The following is a 23,009-nucleotide window of genomic DNA, read 5'->3' as shown; positions in this document are numbered from 1 at the left end:
ATTCAATTCATTTATTATTGTTGCACTAATATGATCATATACAATTTCAGTATCAAATATCTTAGAGTGATAGACGGTGCCATCCCGTATCTTCCGCAATGAATTAGTCCACTGAGACGGGTGCAAATCAGACAGGTTTCTTGTCCACCATGAAGAAAAGAAAATAGTGACTGCTCAACTAAAGAAATCTCGTTCAACAAACAGCCTACCGACCAGACAATCAACCAGTCAACTAAATGGGGTCAGCCCTAGTTGACATGCTTAAGTACATGGTGTGCGTGCAGGTATCAGTACATACAGTATGTTCTGATGGAGTGTGGTTGACATGTACATCCTCTACGCCACCCAGCCTAAGATCCTGCGCCCAGTGCTGCTCCCTGGTGAAGAGTTTGTGTCGGAGGGTCTTAGAGTGGTCCTGGACCCTGATGGCAGAGAGGAGGCTACGGGGGGGATGCTCGGGGGACCGCACATCCTGCCAGCAGAGGGAGCCCTCTTCCTCACCTCCTACCGCATCATCTTCAAGGGCTCCCCACACGACCCACTAGGTAAATCATCCAGCTAGCATCTAATTATATTTTTCCTTCTTGAGGTACCGCATAAGAAGTTGATAGTGCACTTTGGGATTCCCAATGTATATAGGGTATCATTTGAGATGAAGCCTGTTTTGGACTATGTTGTGTGGATGAGGTACATTAGAATAGAAGTGTATGTTGAGGTGGTGTGTGTGTGTATGTGTGTGTGTGTGTAGTGGGGGAGCAGGCTGTGATCAGGAGCTTCCCAGTGTCCACCTTGACCAAGGAGAAGAAGATCAGCGTCCAGAACCAACTGCAGCAGAACATGCAGGAGGGACTGCAGCTCCGCTCGGCATCCTTCCAGGTAACACACACACCTACTCATGATGATGATGAAGGTACATTATTGAAGAGGTGATTATGATGCTATGGGATTTTCCATTATTGATTTCATAGTGGAGGGGATCTGTCTCCGTTCGTGGATCTGTCTCCGCTCATTCGTACATTAGTCTATCTCAGACCGCACTGTGCCGATTTTGACGTAACTTGGGTGAATGATGTGTCTTGCCATAGAGATCCACCATTTACAAAATTACACTGATTGCCCAAGGCGGGAGCTGTAGTAATTAACTGAAATGTGTCGCCCATGTGTCATTCATGGGCGACGACATGTTTACTGTTCCCATGTCTCTCATTAAGTACACAAAGTCCTATTTCTTAGATTTTAACGTAGTTTTTCCAAGTATGTGAGTGTTCCCTCCTTTTGCCCCAAGCCATGTGTAAGATTGCAGAACATGTACAACAGATTCACAGAGAAGCCAGAATTACGGATCAGTTGTGACATTTGGAGAGATTAAAGGAATGCATATGCTACAGACTCTGCCCTATATCCAGCCTGATATCACTACATTTCTTGGAAGTTATACGAGTAACCTATGTTGAGTTTGATTTGAAGAAGAAAAAAAGGCAACCGTGCACATGTTTTTGGTCTTTCACAATTCATGTAGTGCTGTAAAATTGCTATGGTTCATTCCTGTCTTTTTAGTAACACGGACAATAAAACAGGCCTTTATGTGGCGAGGGGGTCACTTGGCCTAGCTGGGCCTGTGGGTGTGGGTGTGTGAGTGTGTGTGTTAGCGAGCAAGAGTGTGTTGCTAAGCCTGGCCAGAGGACTGTGTCTAAGTCTGGGGTGCATTATCAGGCCTTTATTGAGAGCTGCAGGCTGCAGGGGATCCACAGGAGAGCAGGGGGGGGGCTCGGTCTCCTCTCCTCTCCTCAGGCAGGAACTGGTGGGATGTTGGGGGAGGGATGGATGGGGAGAGGAGGGACTACTGGGTCAGGGCGGTCAATGAGAAGCGGACCTCACTCTGGAAAGACAGTCTGTGTGAAATATGTGAACATTCCGTACATTCTGTTTCCGATTTGCAATTAGTAGTATTTGCTTCCCTGCGAGGAAAAAAACAACAACATGTGAATAGAAATATGCCAAGTTTTTGGGGCTTCACAGATGTGCATATCTGCCGAGACATTTTGATTTATGAATGCATTATTATTTTCCAGCCATTCCATGGAAAGCCGTATGTTTAATCTGGAGGCAATGAGCTCACAGGTTCCCTGATGCGTCCTGTGTCCCCTCCAGTTGATCAAGGTGGCGTTTGACGAGGAGGTGAGCTCAGAGATGGTGGAGGTCTTCAGGAAACACGTCCAGAGGATCCGCTACCCTCAGTCCATCTTCAGCACATTTGCCTTCGCCGCAGGCCAGACCGCTCCCCAACTCATCCTTCCCAAACAGAAGGAGAGGAACACAGGTTTCAGGTCAGTCCCACCTCTGTCTGAGTGGCGCACAGTGACGCACTCCAGTCAACTCGTCAATGTTCTGTTAGTTGTTTTGGATGGCAAATCCCATTATGTGTTTGAAAGGTTCCTGTAATACCTCCCACAACAGACACTGCCTGAAAGTGTTTAGAAATCGTCCTTATCTGACGCTGGAGTCAGACATGATAAATGATGTTCCGGTCTCCTCTTTATCCTCCTCCTCACAGGACGCTGTCCAAGACCATTGTGAAAGGAGCCAAGAGAGCTGGGATGATCACCATGGGCCGTCAGAGTCAGACCACGCTGAAGAAGAACGACCGAGGGAGTCGGATGACCTGGCACGAGGATGATGACATCTCAGGTAGGAGCAGACTGATGTTAAACTCCTACAAGGAAGAAGAGGAGTGGAGTTTTGACGAGCTAGAGTTTCCTGACCTGCTTGTGTGTTCCAGTGTCAGATGAGGGTGAGCCACCCCCCATCAGCACGTTGAGGTCGTCAGAGAAGTCCACCATGGAGCAGCTGGTGGAGCGGGCGTGTTTCCGTGACTACCAGCGGCTGGGCCTGGGCACGATCACAGCCAGCTCCTCCCGCTCTAAGACAGGAGAGCAGTTCAGAGTCACTGCAGTCAACAGACTCTACTCCCTCTGTCGCAGGTACACACAACGCACTTTGTCGTATCAGATAAGAAGTTGGCGCCATGAGCAATGTGTATTGCTCAGAGGTGTATTCAATGTTCATGTATTGGTTGTATCAGATAAAACTGCCATCATAGGTGTCCCAGTAGTGGTCTCCATGCTGAATGGGCTGATGGTGTGTGTAACCCACAGTTACCCAGGGCTCCTGGTGGTTCCCCAGTCGGTGCAGGACAGCAGCCTGCAGAAGGTGGCCCGTTGTTACAGACACAACCGCCTGCCAGTGGTGTGTTGGAAACACCCCCGCACCAAAGCTGTGCTGCTGCGATCCGGAGGCTTCCACGGCAAGAGTGTGGTGGGACTCTTTAAGTCCCAGAACCAATCTTCAACAGGTACATGACACACATTACCAGTCAAAAGTTTGGACACACATACTCATTTCAGGGTTTTTCTTTATTTTTACTATTTTCTACATTGTAGAATAATAGTGAAGACATCAAAAAGTGTTAAACAAATCTAAATATATTTGAGATTCTTCAAAGTAGCCACCCTTTCCCTTTGACAGCTTTGCACACTCTTGGCATTCTCTCAACCAGCTTCATGAGGTAGTCACCTGGAATGCATTTCAATAAACAGGTGATCCTTGTTAAACATTAACTTGTGGAATTTCTTTCCTTCTTATTGTGTTTGAGCCAGATTATACAGATATAGCCCTATTTGGTAAAAGACCAAGCCCATATGGCAAGAACAGCTCAAATAAGCAAAGAGAAACGACAGTCCATCATTACTTTAAGATGTGGAGGTCAGTCAATGCGGAACATTTCAATAACTTTCTTCAAGTGCAGTCACAAAAACCAAGTGCTATGATGAAACTGGCTCTCATGAGGACAGACACAGAAAAAGGAAGACCCAGAGTTACCTCTGCTGCAGAGGATAAGATCATTAGAGTTAACTGCACCTCAGATTGCAGCCCAAATAAATGCTTTACAGAGTTCAAGTAACAGACACATCTCAACATAAACTGTTCAGAGGAGACTGTGAATCAGGTCAAATTACTGCAAATAAACCACAACTAAAGGACACCAATAAGAGGAAGAGACTTGATGCAACATGGAGTGCTGCAACATGGCCTCCTCAATCACCCGACCTTAACCCAGTTGAGATGGTTTGGGATGTTGGGCCGCAGAGTGAAGGGAAAGCAGCCAACAAGTGCTCAGCATATGTGGGTTCTCCTTCAAGACTGTTGGAAAAGCATTCCTCATCAAGCTGGTTGAGAGAATGCCAAGAGTGTGCAAAGCTGTAATCAAGGCAAAGGGTTGCTACTTTAGAGAATCTCAAATAAAAACTATATTTTGAAATGTTTAATGTTCCAACCGGACAATTCCTTTGTCTGTACAAATGAAGTGGAACGTAGCTACCTTTCATGTGAGCGCGCAGACCGAGGCTGTGGCACTCTGCCAGACCACTCACTCAAAGAGCCCTTATGAGCCCCTCCTTTAGAGTAGAATCCTCAAAACAGGTTCTAAATAATGTTGACATCTAGTGGAAGCTTTGGGAAGTGAAACATAACTAATATCACCCTGTATCTTCAATGGGGGCTGAGTTGAAAAACTACAAACCTCAGATTTTCCACTTCCTGGGTGGATTTTTTCTCAGGTTTTCGCCTGCCATATGAGTTCTGTTATACTCACAGACATCATTCAAACAGTTTTAGAAACTTCAGACTGTTTTCTATCCAATACTAATAATATTATGCATATATTAGCATCTGGGACAGAGTAGGAGGCAGTTCAATCTGGCCATGCTATTCATCCAAAAGTGAAAATGCTGCCCCCTAACCCAAAAAGGTTAACTAAGGCATATTGAGCTGGGCTAGAGGGTCTACAGTGAAATAAGGCAATAATTACTAACCAAAACAGCAATGGACAATGCATATTGACATTAGGGAGAGGCATGCGTAGCCGAGTGATCATAGGGGTCCATGAGTTGCTCGGCGGGCCGGAGACACGGCAATTCAGACAGCTAGCGGGCCGGGGCTAGCAAGCTAGCAGAAGGGCCTTAGAGGGACGTTGCGACGGAAGAAGTCTGTTGTAGCCCCTTTGTGCTGTTACTTCGGCAAACCAGTCATCATGGATCAGCAGGTCTCCGTGTGGTAAAAGGGTCCAGGCCAAATGGCAAAATAGGTATAGTGGCCAAAGAATTTGTCCGATGTGCCTCTTCATCTAAAAGTCCGATATGCTCTAGAAAGCGAGCGGGCCGTGGATAGCAGATGGGCATTCAGGGGACATCGCGACGGAGGAGCCAGTTGAAAAAAAACCTTGGGTGAATTATGTCGGTAGTCCAGTCGTGATGGGTCAGCAGGGCTCCATGTCGACAGTAAAATGGGTCCAGGCCATTTGGCGAAATGGGTATCGTAGCCCAAGGAGTGGCTGATGGACCTCGTTGGCTAGCCGGTAGATGGGCCTAGCATAGGCTAGCTCCAGGCTAATTGGTTCTTGCTTCGGGACAGAGACGTTAGCCAGGAGAAGCCAATCAGATAGCAGCTAGCGAGCTGCGATGATCCAGGTGGAAAGGTTCAGAGCTTGTGGTAGGAATGTAGAGATATGGAGAAAAATACGTCCGATTTGCTCTGGTTTGAGCCGCGCTGTGCAGTCTGGCGAGAGTTGTCCGGGCTAAAGGTAGCTGATGACCGCTAGCAGTGGCTAGCTGACTACTAGCTAATTAGCTGGCTAGCTTCTGTTGTGGGTTCCGGTGTTCAAAAGTAAAGAAAATAGCAGATCTATACCACATTGGGTGAGGCGGATTGCAGGAGAGTATGTTGAAGTTGACGTTAAGAAAAATATACAAAATATATGCGTAGAAAAAATATGTACACGGGACAAGACAAAAGACGTCTGACTACGCCATCTTGGATTAGAATTAGAACTATTATTCTACAGTGTAGAAAAACTCTTGAATGAGTAGGTGTGTCCAAACTTTTGACTGGTACTGTACATTACTTACACACACCTGTAGAAACCTTTTGATACCATTCTCGTTAGGCGTACACCGTACGGAATTTAAAGGACTTGCATTACACAGTCATGTTGTACAATTTTGACCATTGATGATGAATATGTCTAAAGACTGGTGTCCTCTCCCTCTAGCCCCTGCCAACTCTTCAGAGTTGTCCAGTAGTCTGGAGCAGGAGAAGTATCTACAGGCCATCCTCAACTCCATCCCCGTCTACTTCAAACTGAACGGCAGCAACACTCTGTCCAACCGCTCTCTCATCGGCCTCTCACCAGGTATCCCCTGCTCTGTTCTGCTCTGGGCTCTGTTCTGCTATGGGCTCCACTCTGGATTCTGTCCTGCTCTAGACTGGTGGTATTTTTCCCACTCTGTCACTATTGTTTTTGTGTGTTTGTTCTCGTTCCTTCAGTTTTATTCTGCTGATTATCTTAGTGAGGTTTCCTCTGGGCTGCTGCCTGTTATTTATGTTGTATCCGTTGTGTTTGGAAGGAACTGCGGCACAATGTTGTGGTTATGTAAGAGGAACAGGACACCCAGGGGTCACCCTCCATCCATCTCCCCAGACTTCACCCCACCGCCGAGTGGAAATCCAGAGAGCTGTGTGACCAGCACATACCCTACGCAAAGTCAGCGGGATTCTGTTTCCCATGTAACCACAATAGATCTTTAGTCTCTGGGAACTGGATCAAAACACACCCTGAATCAATGTCAATAGCATCCATCTCCCAGCTTTAAGATCTAGGTCTGCAGGGATCAAATAGTCTTAAAGGGGGAAATAGGATTCCCAAGGCTTGATAGCTTCAGACTTTCTGATTATGTTCAGATCCGCTGATTGGAACTTAAGCAACGGGACACGATTGTCGAGTGTGAGCCCAAGGCTTAGGCCTAATTTGAAACACAGCCATCAGTATTTTTCCTAAATGTAGGTAACGCAACTCTGTTCGCTCGCCTCGTTTAACTCTTAAATAATCCCTGCTTGCATTCAATCTGGCCTAATCTCCCAGGTCTGTGTCCATTTTGGGAGGTATCTGAGACACACTGTTGGGTAGTTATGTTCTCAGATGCTGTGTCTGACAAATATAGATGGTTAGTCATCCAGGCATGGTTTTCATTCCCTGTCCTCTCTGGGTCTGTGTTACTGTGTTTGTCCTGGTTACAGCTGAATGGTGGTGTTATCCCCATTTCATGTCTGTGTGTCCTCTTCAGGCAGTGAAAGGAGGACATCTAGAATACCAAAGATGGCTCCCGTCCATTTGGACATGCCCTTCTCCAACAGCTTTGCCAGAGGAGGTGAGTGCTGTGCCCACGTGTCACTTCCTCAAAGTCCAGTATATCACACTGCAACTGCAGTTCTGGAAATAAACTGGCCCCCTTTTGGTCTATGACTCAGCTTTATTTGCCATTAATACACATGGTGATTGTCTGTGTGCTACATGTTCATTAGGGCAGCAGATGTGCCCCGCTCGTGCACTATGCTAGTAGGTCACAACTTCATATGAACAGACACATTTCCACTTCAACATGGTAAACATCCTAAAGGAGGAGCACATAATGCACGTGTATTTCACTGGAGTTTTCTGACCGTTTACAGTAATGGTATGGGGTGGAATGACACGTTAGGCAAATGACTGTGCATGGCCCAGTTCAATACACTGAGCAGTTTCCCTTTCAAATATAGCACATGCTGTGGTCTCCGACATCCCATCGTTAGTGTAATATTAACAAGGAGGTTGATCTGTTTATTGATTCATGCTATAATTCACCTGTTGATCTCTTAACTCTTATTGAACATGGCCTAGTTGTATCTTACCAAATGAATGTGACCTAGTAGTCTGGTATGCCCAGTGAAGATGTGTCCTAGATTTTCTGGAAATTATAAGATGTCTGTTATTGGCATGCAGCTGTCTGCATCATGGTTTGAGAAGTCTTCTCTGGAAGTTGAAGTGCATAAGTGTATTGTTAGGTTAGTTTCCACAGTTCCTGTAATATTTCAACACAAGATTGCTACACCCAAAGGTGACTTTCAAGGTCATTGCCAGCAGCATTAAGTGGAGTTTGATTTGTCTTCTTAATAATCTTCAAATATTTCCATTAGCATGGCTTCTGTGGGATATTCATCATCGTTTTTAAGCAGCATTGTGGTGGAACCCTGCACGAAGCCTTCACCATGTGCTGCCACTTTTAAGAGCTCATCAGCAGTAAGGAAGGAGGAAATAAAGACAGCTCTTTCAGTTCTCTGGAAGGGAGCTCTTGGTTGGCACGACATTTTGATTGCGTGTGCTATGCTGCAGAAGTCCTTGTTTATTTTCAGCGTGTTTAGTTTATAAAGTGTTTAACTCAATGGTCTACAATGTCATGCATGTTACCTCCATCCTGTTCATCTCAAGACTGAATTGCAAATTCATATTTTCCTTTGGTTTTCATATCTTTCCACCATCCAACCCTGTTGGTCTCTTAAGTCTGGAGCCTAGCTCCCCATTGTAATTTTATTTCACCTTTATTTAACCAGGTAGGCCAGTTGAGAACAAGTTCTCAGTTACAACTGCGACCTGGCCAAGATAAAGCAAAGCAGTGCGACACAAACAACAACACAGAGTTGCACATGGAATAAACAAACATAGTCAACCCATGTCCTGGTCCCTTGATGTAACCCCCCAGGTAACCTTATGACTGTGTGCGGCACTATGTTGCCCCTACGGTTGGGGGATTGAGTGTGTGCTGGTATGTTATGTCCATCTGATGTTGTGATCTTTCTGTGCCCCCCCCCCTCACCCCGCATCCATTACCTGCCAGTGCTTGGGTACAGAGATAAGCTATTCACTCACTCAAACCAAAAACCTGCCACTAAGGGGAGAATCCAAAATCAAGGTATAGTGGATATGTCTACTCTCTTCAGATCTCCCCCCCCTCTCTCTTTCTCCAACCCTCTTCATTAACATAATCTTCTTATTTCCTGGTCATTGATTCTATGTAACCCACAGTCATGCCTCTGTAACAGTTAAAAACGTATCCTGTGTCCGGTGTGCTCATCTCTCTTTTGAGTAATAAGGAGTATCTCTGTAGAGATTCCTAGTTTCACCCATTGCTTCCTCTTTGGTGCGCGTGGGCAAGGCTGTGGTTCTTCTCTGCTGGAAAATAATCTGACTGTGGTCCACTTCAGGGTAAATGTGGGCCACTTGTCACTGAATGTGATGTCTCAGCAGTTGTGGATGTGGTCAGTCAGCAGTCTTGGCCCTAAGGGAGGTACTGTTGGCCCAGCTCAGTCATGACAGGCAGCTCGGGAAGGAGGCCTCTGTGGCTTAACCTCTGCAGTGTATTCAATGTGTGTCTAGCCGTCTCAAGCCGAGATAGGATTTAGAATGTAAGTTACCTGTCTATTGGTTGATGGTTTGATTGGTTGAGAGCTCACTATAAATTGTTGTAATTGATATCCGGCAGTTTAATTGGACGATGTACTCCATGCCAAAGCTGCTTAAACGCTAAATGTGGTGTCCTTTTCCTGATCTACAGCCTGGCTCAGACAGGGCCCCTAGGGGCAGTAACAACAACATAAGCAAAGCAGAGGAAGTATGGTTTATCACAAAAGGTTCTATCATATACAGATCTTTATTGTAGGTATCTTGGTGGGACTGGTTTGTCAAAGAGAAATGAGCATTGTTCAGTTTCTTCCCCTTGGATTAGTGAATGAATAGATCTGTGCCCGTAGATTTGAGTCCAAATTCTATTCTTCAATGTGTCAATATGGTGTAGTCTTCATGTCGCTATGTGCCATTCTGTCATTATCATTCCGTTATCTGTTTCCCCGGTATGGTGGTCTCGGCTGTTTGTGCTTAACCAGCCCCTCTCTGTGGTCATACACTGTCATGTCAAAGATAACGACAGAGGAGCACATGAGTATTGAACCAGGCTACTTAGCGCCTGTGTGTTCCAGCCCTCTACAGGCCTGCAGTGCCAACTCTAACTGTACTTCTCTCTCTCTCTCTGTGTTGTTGCAGGTGTTTGGGCCAGCCTGCGTTCCAGCAGCCGCTTCAGCCAGCACCCTTCTGCAACCGATGTTGGTGCCAGACTGGCAGGGAAGGATTTGGCGCCCCCTGCAGGCAGCGAGAGCCTGCATGCACAGCTCCTCAAACAGCAGGCTGCCCTCTACATTTTTGGAGAGAAGTCCCACCTCAGGGTAAGACGAGAGCTGGGACCAAACTTTTAGGGGATGATGTGTGTGTGTGTGTGTGTGTGTGTGTGTGTGTGTGTGTGTGTGTGTGTGTGTGTGTGTGTGTGTGTGTGTGTGTGTGTGTGTGTGTGTTCAACGTAAAGCTTTGTTGTTATTGGGACCTTCAGGTAAAATTCTCAGTAGGGGTCTGGCTAGACTGTGCCACAGAGTTATGGAGTATTTGTCTATGTGAGGGCTGGTACATTTTTACAGGATTGGGAATCAGGTCACTCCAGTCTAGAATGTGTAACCACTGTTTTGTTCCAGCAGACTACATTTCCAAACTGATAAGGGGACTCTTGATTGCAATTAATCAAAATGATGATTTATTATTAATACAGTCTCACATCTCTGATAATATTACATGTGGACTGTTGTTGGAACGTTCTGCTCATTTCAGTGACTTGTTCGAGTGGAGCAGTGTGTGTGTGTTGAATGTGAAATTGATATTCTTTTCCTTGGCTAAAAGAGGTTATAAATAAATGTGAGCGTGGTGGAGTCGCCAGCTGTGCGGGTGGCTGTGATTGGCCAGTGGCCACATTGACAGAGACAGTCTTCTCTTAAATGAAACTTCTACTTCATTTCATAACAGAAGCCCTATTTTTACCTCATACAGTACGTCCCAAGTATTTAATATGTTCCCTATCTTTGTCTTCTGCTTTAAACATTTTTTCAATTTTTGTCAGTCAGTTTTACGTGTCTTTTAATCGGTCTTTCAGAGTGTTATTGTAATGTCTACCTGTGATAGTTGACTCTTGGGGACTGTTCATTTTCATTGACGTTTCTCCTGTTTTGTCAGGGCTTCAAACTGGACTCTACTCTGAACTGTGAACTGGTGCCTGTGGACTTTGCTGACACGCGCCAGATCAAAGGTGCCTTTAAGAAGCTGCTGAGGGCCTGTGCTCCGAGCGCTACGTCTTCAGACACACAGGACTCCTTCTTCAAAGCCCTGGAGGACTCTGAGTGGATCCTTCAGGTGAGCTCCCATCAAATGCACAAACACACACTCACCAATACACATGCATACACACCCTCCTACGGTTTCCACAACAACTCACTGACCCTCAGAGATCTGTGACAACGAGCCAGCGGCGTGCTCTCCATGTTCTTTCTGTGTGACTCTGACCTCATCCTATATTCTCTCCTCATCCAATAAGCTTATTTTCCAAGGGAAATGATAACGATATAAACAGACATGGGAGAACCACCAAATTGTTATCATAGTGACCCTCGCAGTGTATGGCCCTGCATTAAATGTGTCATAAACTACAGAACAATATTATCTGGAAGAAGCCCTGCTCAGGCTCCACACCGTCTTCACAGGAACAGCTTAACGGCATGAACTGACTGTGTGTGTGTGTGTGTGTTCCCTGCAGCTTCACAAGCTCCTGCAGTTGGCCCTGATTCTGGTGGAGCTGCTGAACAGTGGCTCGTCCGTCCTGCTGAGTCTGGAGGATGGCTGGGACATCACCACACAGGTGAGCCTCACGAGCACACACACATACTGCCTCGCCCCCAGCAGGAGTAGTGGAAGAGAGGGACTGGGGATGTAGGAGGGTAGGAGAGGGACTGGGAGGGTAGGAGAGAGTGGGAAGAAAAGGAAAAGAGAGACATCTTGGCTGAAACTGACAAGTGAAACGTCTACACCCGGGGTGTCAAACATACGGGCCGAGATCCAATCCAGCCCTACGGGTGGTTTGATTTAAAAAGTGTTTGTGTGTGTATATACAGTATATCACAAAAGTGAGTACACCCCTCACATTTTTGTAGATATTTTAGTATATCTTTACATGTGACAACACTGAAGAAATGACACTTTTCTACAATGTAAAGTAGTGAGTGTACAGCTTGTATAACAGTGTAAATTTGCTGTCCCCTCAACACACAGCCATTAATATCTAAACCGCTGGCAACAAAAGTGAGTACACCCCTAAAAAAAAATTCCAAATTGGGCCACCATAATTTTCCAGCACTGCCTTAACCCTCTTGGGCATGGAGTTCACCAGAGCTTCACAGTTTGCCACTGGAGTCCTCTTCCACTCCTCCATGACGACATCACGGAGCTGGTGGATGTTAGAGGCCTTGCACTCCTCCACCTTCCGTTTGAGGATGCCCCACAGATGCTCAATAGGGTTTAGGTCTGGAGACATGCTTGGCCAGTCCATCACCTTTACCCTCAGCTTCTTTAGCAAGGCAGTGGTCGTCTTGGAGGTGTGTTTGGGGTCGTTATCATGTTGGAATACTGCCCTGCGGCCCAGTCTGCGAAGGGGGGGGGATCATGCTCTGCTTCAGTATGTCACAGTACATGTTGGCATTCATGGTTCCCTCAATGAACTGTAGCTCCCCAGTGCCGGCAGCACTCATGCAGCCCCAGACCAAGACACTCCCACCACCATGCTTGACTGTAGGCAAGACACACTTGTCTTTGTACTCCTCACCTGGTTGCCGCCACACACGCTTGACACAATCTGAACCAAATAAGTTGATCTTGGTCTCATCAGACCACAGGACATGGTTCCAGTAATCTATGTCCTTAGTCTGCTTGTCTTCAGCAAACTATTTGCGGGCTTTCAGCCGACGACAGCCATGCAGACCAATTTGATGCAGTGTACGGCTTATGGTCTGAGCACTGACAGGCTGACTCCCACCCCTTCAACCCCTGCAGCAATGCTGGCAGCACTCGTATGTCTATTTCCCAAAGACAACCTCTGGATATGACGCTGAGCACATGCACTCAACCTCTTTGGTCGACCATGGCGAGGCCTGTTCTGAGTGGAACCTGTCCAGTTAAACCGCTGTATGGTCTTGGCCACCGTGCTGCAGCTCAGTTTCAGGGTCTTGGCAATCTTCTTATAGCCCAGGCCATCTTTATGTAGAGCAACAATTCTTTTTTTCAGATCCTAAGAGAGTTCTTTGCCATGAGGTGCCATGTTGAACTTCCAGCCAGTCAGTATGAGGGAGTGTGAGAGAGATGACACCAAATTTAACACACCTGCTCCCCATTCACACCTGAGACCTTGTAACACTAATGAGTCACATGACACCGGGGAGGGAAAATGACTAATTAGGCCCAATTTGGACATTTTCACTTTTGCTGCCAGTGGTTTAGACATTAGTGGCTGTGTGTTGAGTTATTTTTAGGGGACATCAAATGTACACTGTTATACAAGCTGTACACTCACTACTTTACAGTGTAGCAAAGTGTCATTTCTTCGGTGTTGTCACATGAAAAGATATACTCAAATATTTACAAAAATGTGAGGGGTGTACTCACTTTTGTGATATACTGTATATATAACTACGCAAAAAATAAAACATCCCCTTTTCAGGACCCTGTCTTTCAAAGATAACTCGTAAAATCCAAATAACTTCACAGCTGTTCATTGTAAAGGGTTTAAACACTGTTTCCCAGAGACAATTAATGAACATGCACCTGTGGAACGGTTGTTAAGACACTAACAGCTTACAGACGGTAGGCAATTACGGTCACAGTTATGAAAACTTAGGGCACTAAAGAGGCCTTTCTACTGACTCGAAAAAGCATCAAAGGAAAGATGCTCAGGGTCCCTGCTCATCTGCGTGAACGTGCCTTAGGCATGCTGCAAGGAGGCATGAGGACCGCAGATGTGGCCAGGGCAATGAATTGCAATGTCCGTACTGTGAGACGCCTAAGACGGCGATACAGGGAGACATGACGGACAGCTGATCATCCTCGCAGTGGCAGACCACGTGTAACACCTGCACAGGATCGGTACATCTGAACATCATACCTGCGGGACAGGTACAGGATGGCAACAACAACTGCCCGAGTTACACCAGGAATGCACAATCCCTCCATCAGTGCTCACACTGTCCACACTAGGCTGAGAGAGGCTGGGCTGAGGGCTTGTAGGCCTGTTGTAAAGCAAGTCCTTGCCAGACATCACTGGCAACAATGTCGCCTATGGGCACAAACCCACCGTTGCTGGACCAGACAGGACTGGAAAAAAGTGCCCTTCACTGACGAGTCGCGGTATTGTCTCACCAGGGGTGGTGGTCGGATTCTCGTTTATTGTCGAAGGAATGAGTGTTACACCGAGGCCTGTACTCTGGAGCGGGATCGATTTGGAGGTGGAGGTTCCGCCATGGTCTGGGGCGGTGTGTCACAGCATCATCAGACTGAGCTTGTTGTCATTGCAGGCAGTCTCAATGCTGTGTGTTACAGGGAAGACGTGGTAGGCGACCCCCGGGATGCTGGACTTCTAGGCAGAGTTCCTCTGTCCAGTGTCTGTTCTTTTGCCCATCTTAAACTTATTTTTATTGGCCAGTCTGATATATTACTTTTTCTTTGCAACTCTGCCTAGAAGGCCAGCATAATAGAGTCGCCTCTTCACTGTTGACGTTGAGACTGGTGTTTTGCGGGCACTATTTAATGAAGCTGCCAGTTGAGGACTTGTGAGGCATCTGTTTCTCAATCTAGACACTCTAATGTACTTGTCCTCTTGCTCAGTTGTGCACCGGGGCCTCCCACTCCTCTTTCTATTCTGGTTAGAGTCAGTTTGCGCTGTTCTGTGAAGAGAGTTGTGCACAGCGTTGTATGAAATCTTAAGTTTCTTGGCAATTTCTCACATGAAATAGCCTTCATTTCTCAGAACAAGAATAGACTGACGAGTTTCAGAAGAAAGTTCTTTGTTTCTAGCCATTTGGAGCCTGTAATCGAACCCACAAATGCTGATGCTCCAGATATGCAACTAGTCTAAAGAAGGACAGTTTTATTGCTTCCTTAATCAGAACAACAGTTTTCAGCTGTGCTAATATAATTGCAAAATGGTTTTCTAATGATCAATTAGCCTTTTAAAATGATAAACTTGGATTAGCTAACACAACGTGCCATTGAAACAAAGGAGTGATGGTTGCTGATAATGGGTCTCTGTATGTCTATGTAGATATTCCATTTAAAAAATAAGCTGTTTCCAGCAACAATAGTCATTTACAGCATTAACTAAATCTACACTGTATTTCTTATCAATTTGATGTTACTTGACCCCAAACTTTTGAACGGTAGTATATCTATGAAATGAAAGCACGACAGTCGGGGAGCGTAGAATTTTTTTTAAACAATGGTTATAGGGGCCAATTTTGACTAAATATAACACATTTTCCCTCCGGGACCTCGTTGAAGACTGTATGCAGCCTCCATGGCAAAATGAGTTTGACAACCCTGGTCTACACTTACAGGTAAGGAAATAGGTCATCACGTCGTCAGGTCTAACACACAGCTACGCCTTTAGTTTCAAAGACTTATTTCCAAAGTTGTTCTGGCACTACACTACCAGACAACCTGGTTAGTACACCGTGCTGAAATGTGGTGTAACGATGCTGAGGCTGTAGGGCCCTATGTCACTGTGTGCTGATTTCAATCGTGAAAGTGCTTGATTCTGTTTTTTAGGAGAGTAAACACAAGCTTGTTTTTATCCTCATCTTTTTTTTTATTTTCCTGTTCGCTCAGCGTTTTGTCACATTTTTGCACTGTGAGCTCACATTTTCCATGCCGACCTGTTAAGTGAGCGTGTGTTATTGGGGATGGCATTGGGCGCGTGGCCTCCCAATGTGTTTACTGGGCCCGTAAAGCCCATGGCTGTCGTGTAAAAGCACTGGTGTAGCCTCGCTTCCCGTGCCTGGCACGTGTCAGGCCCAGAACATCTTGCTCATCACGGTGGGGCCTGATCAGCCTTGCTCCAGGAAATGGGCTCCATATGCCTTGGCTCTTCAGTCTCCTGACCAACTCATAGACACCCAGCAGAGGAGAAGCAGATCCCTGTGTTTCTCGCTCTCCCCTCTTTCCTTTCTAATAGCCCCCTCTTCAGTGATGGTGCTATGGTCATTTAGGAGCTTAGGTCTGTACTGGGGAGGACCGCTGGGCTGTGATGAAGAGGACTTTTCACCAACTCCAGAAAGCCTGCAAAGCCTGCTCTGTTTTTTTTGGAGGGTACAGTGGTGCTCTAGAGAGGGAGTGCAATCTGTTTCCCTCATTCATTCCACATGCATCAGGGTTCATCGGTTAGCTGACACAGAGAGGGATCCAGGCCAAGTGCTGGCAGCATGTGTGCAGTCAGACGACACGCTCTTACAGATATCAGCCATAACCGTCCCACTGCATATAGAGGGAGAGGATTCAAACCATAGACAGGAAAGGTAGTGTAACCACAGACCAGGGAGAACAGAGGTTTGGAAAACGGGGTCAATGGAGACCTCTTCTCGTCACCTACCCCTCAGTCACAGAAATCCTAAGTCCTTGTCACGCCATTGACAGTTGACAGCTTAGCCAGTCTTCGGAGTTTTAAAAGACTTCAAGAGTTTTATTTCATTCCCACATTCTAACTCCCCCCGTGTCTCTCTTTCTCTCTCTCTCTCTCTCTTTTTCTTTCTCTCTGTGTCTCTCTTGCCGATGTTCTCTCTCTTTCTCCCTCTCCCTTTCTCTCTCCCTCCAGGTGGTGTCCCTGGTCCAGCTGCTGAGTGACCCGTTCTACCGGACTCTGGAGGGCTTCCAGGTGCTGCTGGAGAAGGAGTGGCTGTCATTCGGCCACAAGTTCAGCCAGCGCTCCAACCTGACCCCCAGCAGCCAGGGCAGTGGTTTCACACCCATCTTTCTGCAGTTCCTGGACTGCGTGCACCAGGCAAGCCTTGCACACCCACCTCCGAGGCCCACACCCCTTTCATTACCCCCCGTCCACACCCCTCTTCAACCCCTTCCCTCCCTCCGACCATACCTCCTCCGTGAGCTCATCACATTCCTTCAGAGAAGAGAAGAGGAGGCGGAGGAGGAGAGAGACTCAGCTGTCATTATCTATGGACTCGGTTGATTTTTTGTACTCTGCAATCCCCACATCGGATAAGTAATTTAGACAGAGTTGTACGCTGGGGAGTTTCAGCTGCAGGGCTGTTGCCCAGATGGTCTGTGAACCCCACGGTCAGTGCTGTGCTTTTCCGTGCTAGTGTTTTTCACCATCCCCTATGCATTTCCTCAGTGTTAAGAGCACAGAGTGGGAAAATTGCAGTTGTGGGGATTAAAAGTCTCTCTCCTCGGAAGGCGAGGTGGTGGTGGGGGGTTGTGAGGATGATGTGGAGGGTGCAGCTGAAGTGGATTGGGTTTTACATGCTCAAATGCTAACTTTAGAGAACTTTGTGTTTTCTGTCTCCCCCAGGGTCCGGCAGGCCAACTCCCATACACTTACATCAACACATAGTTTCTGAGTTTGTCTTTTGTAACTGGAGGGGCGTCTGCCAAGGAGGCCCTACAGAGGTTCTCTGGGGCCGAAGTGCGATAAACAGGGGGAGAGGGAGTTTGATGAGTTTCTGAAAATAGAAGTTCCTCATCTCAGACACAGCTGTTGTTTTCGCCAGTACGCCCAGGTGGCCCAAAACATGCAAAAGAGCGGCAAGGTCCTCTCGCTTGGCCACATTGCTGGACCGCTGCCTTCTAGCTCGGCCCTGCTTTTGTCTGAGAGTGATGATGTCAGTCACTGGCCTTTGCTCCCTGGTCTCCATTTAATTCTGCCAGTAATGGGGAGTGTATGTAGTCATAACGGACCCATCTGTAGTCATAACACAGGGACATGCTCCAGCCATCACAATGTGTCACCTCTCTCTCTCTCTCTCTCTCTCTCTCTCTCTCTCTCTCTCTCTCTCTCTCTCTCTCTCTCTCTCTCTCTCTCTCTCTCTCTCTCTCTCTCTCTCTCTCTCTCTCTCTCTCTCTCTCTCGCCACCTCTCTCTCTCTCGCCACCTCTCTCTCTCTCTCTCTCTCGCCACCTCTCTCTCGCCATCGCCATCTCTCCTCATTGCAGATCCAGGACCAGTGCCCCTTGGAATTTGAGTTTAATCAGCACTATCTGAAGTTCCTGGCATACCACTACATCTCCAACCGCTTCAAGAACTTCCTCCTGGACTCCGACTACGAACGCCTAGAGCATGGTCTGTATAGTACAAATACAGCGTAAAGGGATGATTTAACAATAAGGCCATTAACATCTGTACGTGTATTTAAAGTCTTTGGCAGAGTTGCGGGATTCAACAGGCAGAGTGTTGAAACTACTGTTCTGTCTGTGAAATGATAGTGTGTAATGATAGTGTAATGGGTCAGGTATTTCAGGATACTGACATGTTGCAGTGAAGCACTTCTAAATTACCTAGATCCTATCTCTTATCTTAGATCAGGGATTTGTCAGTGAATAGTGGTAGTGTGTCTCGGCCTGTTGAACAACCTCGTCTTTGTCTCACTCTTCAAAAGGCACATTGTTCGAGGACAAGCCGGGAGACAAGCAGGCCAGGAGGGGGGTCTGTATCTGGGAGTGTATCAGCAGAATGCACCGGAGGAGTCCACTGTTCTTCAACTACCTGTACAGTCCCACAGAGGCTGAGGTGACTGCTTGTTTGTGTGTCTTGTATATTGCAACTCCTCCCCAAGCAAGTTTGCTGCCATCTCTGATACGTAGCGTTGGTACTTCATTCTGTTTGTGTATGTCAGCCAGATCTCCAATGGCCTTTTCTCTAGTTCACCCACTGAATCACACTTACGCACACCCATGTTCTCCTGTTCTGGATGTCCTCAGTAGAGATACACAGGGATCTTCACACTTTCCAGAGCAGCCAGTCCAGCTGCTAAAACTTCAGATCTCTCCCAGATGACATCCACAATGATGGATGGCCAGTCTGCCACTCTCTTGCACCAGATGATGCCTTATTGCGATGACCTTCCAGTGTTCCTCTCCCAGTCCTGCTGAATGTTCTGTAGCAGACTGTTGATGTCGATGAAGACCGTGAGTCACAGGCCCAGGAGAGCCCAGCTGAACTCTGTTAGCAGTTTCTTATCAGTGTTGTTCGGGATCTTTTAATATCTGTGGTCGTAAAGGAAGCGTCTCGCTTAGCCTCTTCCAACTCCCTGACAGGGACTTTCTGATGTTGCTGTTTAACCCTGTCTTGGCATATGTCTGGTCTTCAACTTCAAAGTCTATCCCAATGGGTTAGTTGTGTTCATGGGAACCGTAAATCCTCTTCCCGCTGGCCAGCGATCGCGGCGGCTGTACCCATTATTTCAGGGGCGTATAAATCAGTAGGAGGCAAACAGCCTGCGTGTTTGTGCACCCCGGGCCCGACGTGATTAAGTGTTCGGGGAAGTGTTAGGTCCGGTGGGCCACATTCTTTCCCACTGGCTGTTGACAGTGGTGTGCTCACTGAGAGATTGGACAGATTCACATCATTGGGGAGAGAACTCTACTCTACACACTTGATTTCAAACTAGCCAAAATAGATATTTGTCTCATGTGTTATCTGTCTAAACATATCAGATTATCATCAGTTGTTTTTTGTTGTTTCATATGTTATTTAGCCGGTGCTCAAGCCCTCTATTAGCATCCCTGCTTTGAGGAAGTGGGACTTCTTCACGGGGGAGACCCTGTGCACAGGCCCGTCCTATGACTGGAGGATGCTGGCTGTCAGGTCGGAGAGCATGGAGGAGACGGACACCATCGCCACCAGCAAGAGGAGGATCGTGTGGCCCTGCTACAGCAGTGTGGGGCGCGCCCAGCCTGACGCCATCACCAAGCTCCTGGCTGTGAGTTCTAAAAGTCTGAGTTGGGATGATGTTATCCATGCCTGACTATGTGCCTGACACTGATGAGAACCCTGTTGTTGTTGCAGGACATAGAGCGGCTGGAGGGGGAGATGAGCCAAGCACCAGAGAGGTGGCAGGCCACTCTGGAGAGGGTCCGAGTCAGTATCCAGGAGGACCTCAAACAGGAGGGAAATGTTAGACAAACACAACACAGTTTCCCATGTTTTCTCCTCTTCCCCCGACTCCTGTTTCCCATAAACCTTACTTAGCCTGAACTCTGCTCATTTACTGGACGGTTCAGCTTGACAGCACTGTTTGACTCGTCAATCTGTGACTGACCATCGGGAGGATGTTTTGTCTAATGTTTCATGGCTTTTCTTATTCCATCTGTCTTGTCTGTTTTGCAGCTCCGCAAGCAGTCTGCCTCCACTTCGGGGCTGATCCCCACATCCAGTCTGCAGGCGTTCCAGAGACGTTCCATACTGCACCTGCCTGACACTGGCTTGGGGGAGGACAGCAGCCCCACTGCCACTAACGGGGTCAACCGCCGGGCCGCCACACTCTACAACCAGTTCACCCCCAAGAACGAGGAAAACAGGTGGGTCTCCACTCCCAGCACTGAGACGGCAAACAGGGACCAGGACTTCCAATTAGTCCTGTTTCCTCACCCAACTCTTCTGTAAAGCGTTGACACATAGACAGAATCTCTCTACCAAGCAGATGTTTTAAATTCATCTTAATGGTGTTTTTTTCAGATCGTTTGAGGGGATTCTTTACAAACGAGGAGCACTGCTGAAAGGATGGAAACCTCGCTGGTTTGTTTTGGACATTACAAAACACCAAGTGAGTATTACAGCATATTACATGTTGCTACCTGTCTGTTCCAGACAATGTCTCCACTCCTATGCCAGTGGTGTTATATGTGTGTGTGATGTCCCAGCTGAGGTACTACGACACGGGGGAGGACACTAACTGCCGGGGACACATTGACCTGGCGGAGGTGGAGTCAGCTCTGATCGCCACCCCCACCATAGGAGCTCCTAAACACATCAGTGAGAAGGCCTTCTTTGACGTGAGTATCTCTCTGGTTCTCCATTCCTCTGTCTTCTTGTGATCTTTTCTTGTGTTCTGTGGTAGAATACACTTCAGCCATGGCAGTATCAGGCTCTGTATGTCACATCCCACCTCTCCTGTCACTGTTGAACCATTGGTTGGGTGTTGTCATTCCAGCTGAAGACCACCAAGCGAGTGTACAACTTCTGCGCCTCGGATGCCCAGAGCGCCCATCAGTGGATGGATAAGATCCAGAGCTGCATCTCTGACGCGTGACCTCTGAACTCCCCAGCCAGGGCGTGGTCGAGATGTGGTCAGGTCACTGCATTAACACTAAGTGCAGCAAGGTGGCTGAGGGCAGAGACTGTGGGCACACATATATACAGTGCATATTCAGCTCAGTCACCATGGGAGTGGCTTTAACATGAGGACCACAGTGATCTAAGTGCCTGTTAGTGGAGGCTATGCCGTACATCCATCCATCCTGCTGCCTTGCAGGACTTCAGGCAGTCTTCACTCTGTCTGCCTGACAGCTTTAGCAGGAGTTGATGAATGTGTCCTGGTCTCTGCAGTCAGCTCTCTCTGTACTGTACCTTGTTACTGCTACAGAGATCAACACATATAGTGAAAAGTAAATGGCTGAAACGGATGGCTGAGCACTACTAAGGATAGTTTATGCCATTTCAGTTGTAAATAGATAAAAGCAATAGCACTGGCCATTTTAAACTGTGGGTTCAATATATGAACGAAAATATATAAAACATACAAGAGAATTTATATTAGATATTTTACAATGAGGAAAAGGTGTTGCTGCTTGACAAAAGGTCTAAACCACCAAAAACGGAGGTTTTGAAAATGCACAATATGACAAGGCAATTTGTTTGCACTTAGTTCTATAATATGCACTCCATGTAGAATGATAGATTTTCTTACTGAAGCGAACAGCCAGGCAAAAGGCATTACTTTATAACGATGTATAAAATGACATTTTCCTTATCAAGACAAATTGGAAGAGAGAAAAAACACTAAAGTTCAAAACATTTTTCTGACATTTTATATTTAAGTGATGTCCTCTATTTTTAAACATACACTATGAATGTTTTTTACTCATGGATAACAGTTTGTTTGTTCTTGTGATGTAAATTATTATTTTTTATAAAAAGAGTAACTCATTGTTAAAGTGTGGTGGCTTAATGTTTTATGTAAATACTCATGTGATATTCCATTTTTATTTGATTTGATATATAACGTGTGTATGCTTTTCTAATTGTAACTGTACTAAGACCATGTCTTATGTGCCAATATAGTAACCTTGTTTCCTATCTTTGATGAGACTGACTGAGCCATTGTGTGTTTAGATGAAGAGGAGTCGACTCTTTCTCAGAATATCCAGAAAGGCTCTGTCGTAAAGGACTTTTAAATCAATCAGTCAGACGATGTTTGTTTCATCTGTTGTCTGCACCTTCCAGTTTGAGAGAACAAAGCAAAAGAGCATCAAAGTCATTTCAGAAGCTATATGTTACTGTGTCTTTTGTACCATGTTTTGCATTGATACTAATGTTTGGTTTTGTTTATAAATCAAGAGTACTTGAACTAGCCAGATGATTGGTGTGATTATTTTACAGTAGATATGACGGCTGTATATTTGAGATTAAGAGAATTTACTAATGATGAATTATGTGGCTACTGACGAGTCTTTTTTTTCCAATCTGACAATAATAGCCCTTTAGATGCCACCTACATCTAAAAGGGATGAGAGTATACTCAGGCGCCAGTAAGTCTCTATTGTAGGTTGCAAAATACCTAATTTATTTGCAGATAATAGGTCACAAGATATAGGGAACAAACCTGAACCTAACCTAAGCCACTTGAAATAGGTTTGGCTTGTTATGAACCTCTCCTCTTGTTAAAAATAGTCTCTCTTTTCTCATGAAAGGTAAGCAGACACCACTCCAGCAGGATAGTTCATAAGGCCCAAGCCAAAAACTGGGCTTGGCAAGGATGTTTCACTTCCAACAATGAGTAAGGAACTGGGCGAGAAACCCAACACAGAGCCACTGGCGTCTGCTTGGCGAGACTCGAAGGCACTCCTGGTCCTGGAGAGACCTGTCCCACAGCAGGAAGGCGGGAAAGCCCTAAACTGAAGTTCTCTAGAAGACATTGTGGACGTGTTCCTGATCCTGAGCA

General features: G+C 46.5%; 1 protein-coding gene across 4 annotated transcripts in view; it reads left to right on the top strand.

Annotated features, from left to right (window-relative positions):
• Nucleotides 1-22,418, top strand: part of LOC118379017 (myotubularin-related protein 13-like) — a 162,922-nt gene extending 140,504 nt beyond the window's left edge. Inside the window, exons 22-42 of one of the 4 annotated variants that reach the window (XM_052481246.1) lie at nt 350-545; nt 749-876; nt 2,152-2,327; nt 2,555-2,688; nt 2,780-2,981; nt 3,156-3,352; nt 6,107-6,247; nt 7,179-7,262; nt 8,766-8,840; nt 9,968-10,146; nt 10,979-11,155; nt 11,556-11,657; nt 16,650-16,835; nt 18,004-18,130; nt 18,447-18,577; nt 19,545-19,769; nt 19,856-19,963; nt 20,177-20,367; nt 20,525-20,612; nt 20,710-20,841; nt 21,000-22,418. In XM_052481246.1, the coding sequence (XP_052337206.1) occupies nt 350-545; nt 749-876; nt 2,152-2,327; nt 2,555-2,688; nt 2,780-2,981; nt 3,156-3,352; nt 6,107-6,247; nt 7,179-7,262; nt 8,766-8,840; nt 9,968-10,146; nt 10,979-11,155; nt 11,556-11,657; nt 16,650-16,835; nt 18,004-18,130; nt 18,447-18,577; nt 19,545-19,769; nt 19,856-19,963; nt 20,177-20,367; nt 20,525-20,612; nt 20,710-20,841; nt 21,000-21,098 (3,078 nt within the window). In that variant the 3' untranslated portion in view covers nt 21,099-22,418. The remainder of the gene's footprint in view (nt 1-349; nt 546-748; nt 877-2,151; nt 2,328-2,554; nt 2,689-2,779; nt 2,982-3,155; nt 3,353-6,106; nt 6,248-7,178; nt 7,263-8,765; nt 8,841-9,967; nt 10,147-10,978; nt 11,156-11,555; nt 11,658-16,649; nt 16,836-18,003; nt 18,131-18,446; nt 18,578-19,544; nt 19,770-19,855; nt 19,964-20,176; nt 20,368-20,524; nt 20,613-20,709; nt 20,842-20,999) is intronic. The other 3 variants (XM_052481248.1, XM_052481247.1, XM_052481249.1) reach the window with 3 other exon arrangements.
• Nucleotides 22,419-23,009: the final 591 nt, after the last annotated feature.

Source organism: Oncorhynchus keta, chromosome 2 (assembly GCF_023373465.1).
Source record: "Oncorhynchus keta strain PuntledgeMale-10-30-2019 chromosome 2, Oket_V2, whole genome shotgun sequence".
NCBI lineage: Eukaryota > Metazoa > Chordata > Actinopteri > Salmoniformes > Salmonidae > Oncorhynchus > Oncorhynchus keta.
This window is presented reverse-complemented; position numbering and strand designations above follow the sequence as displayed.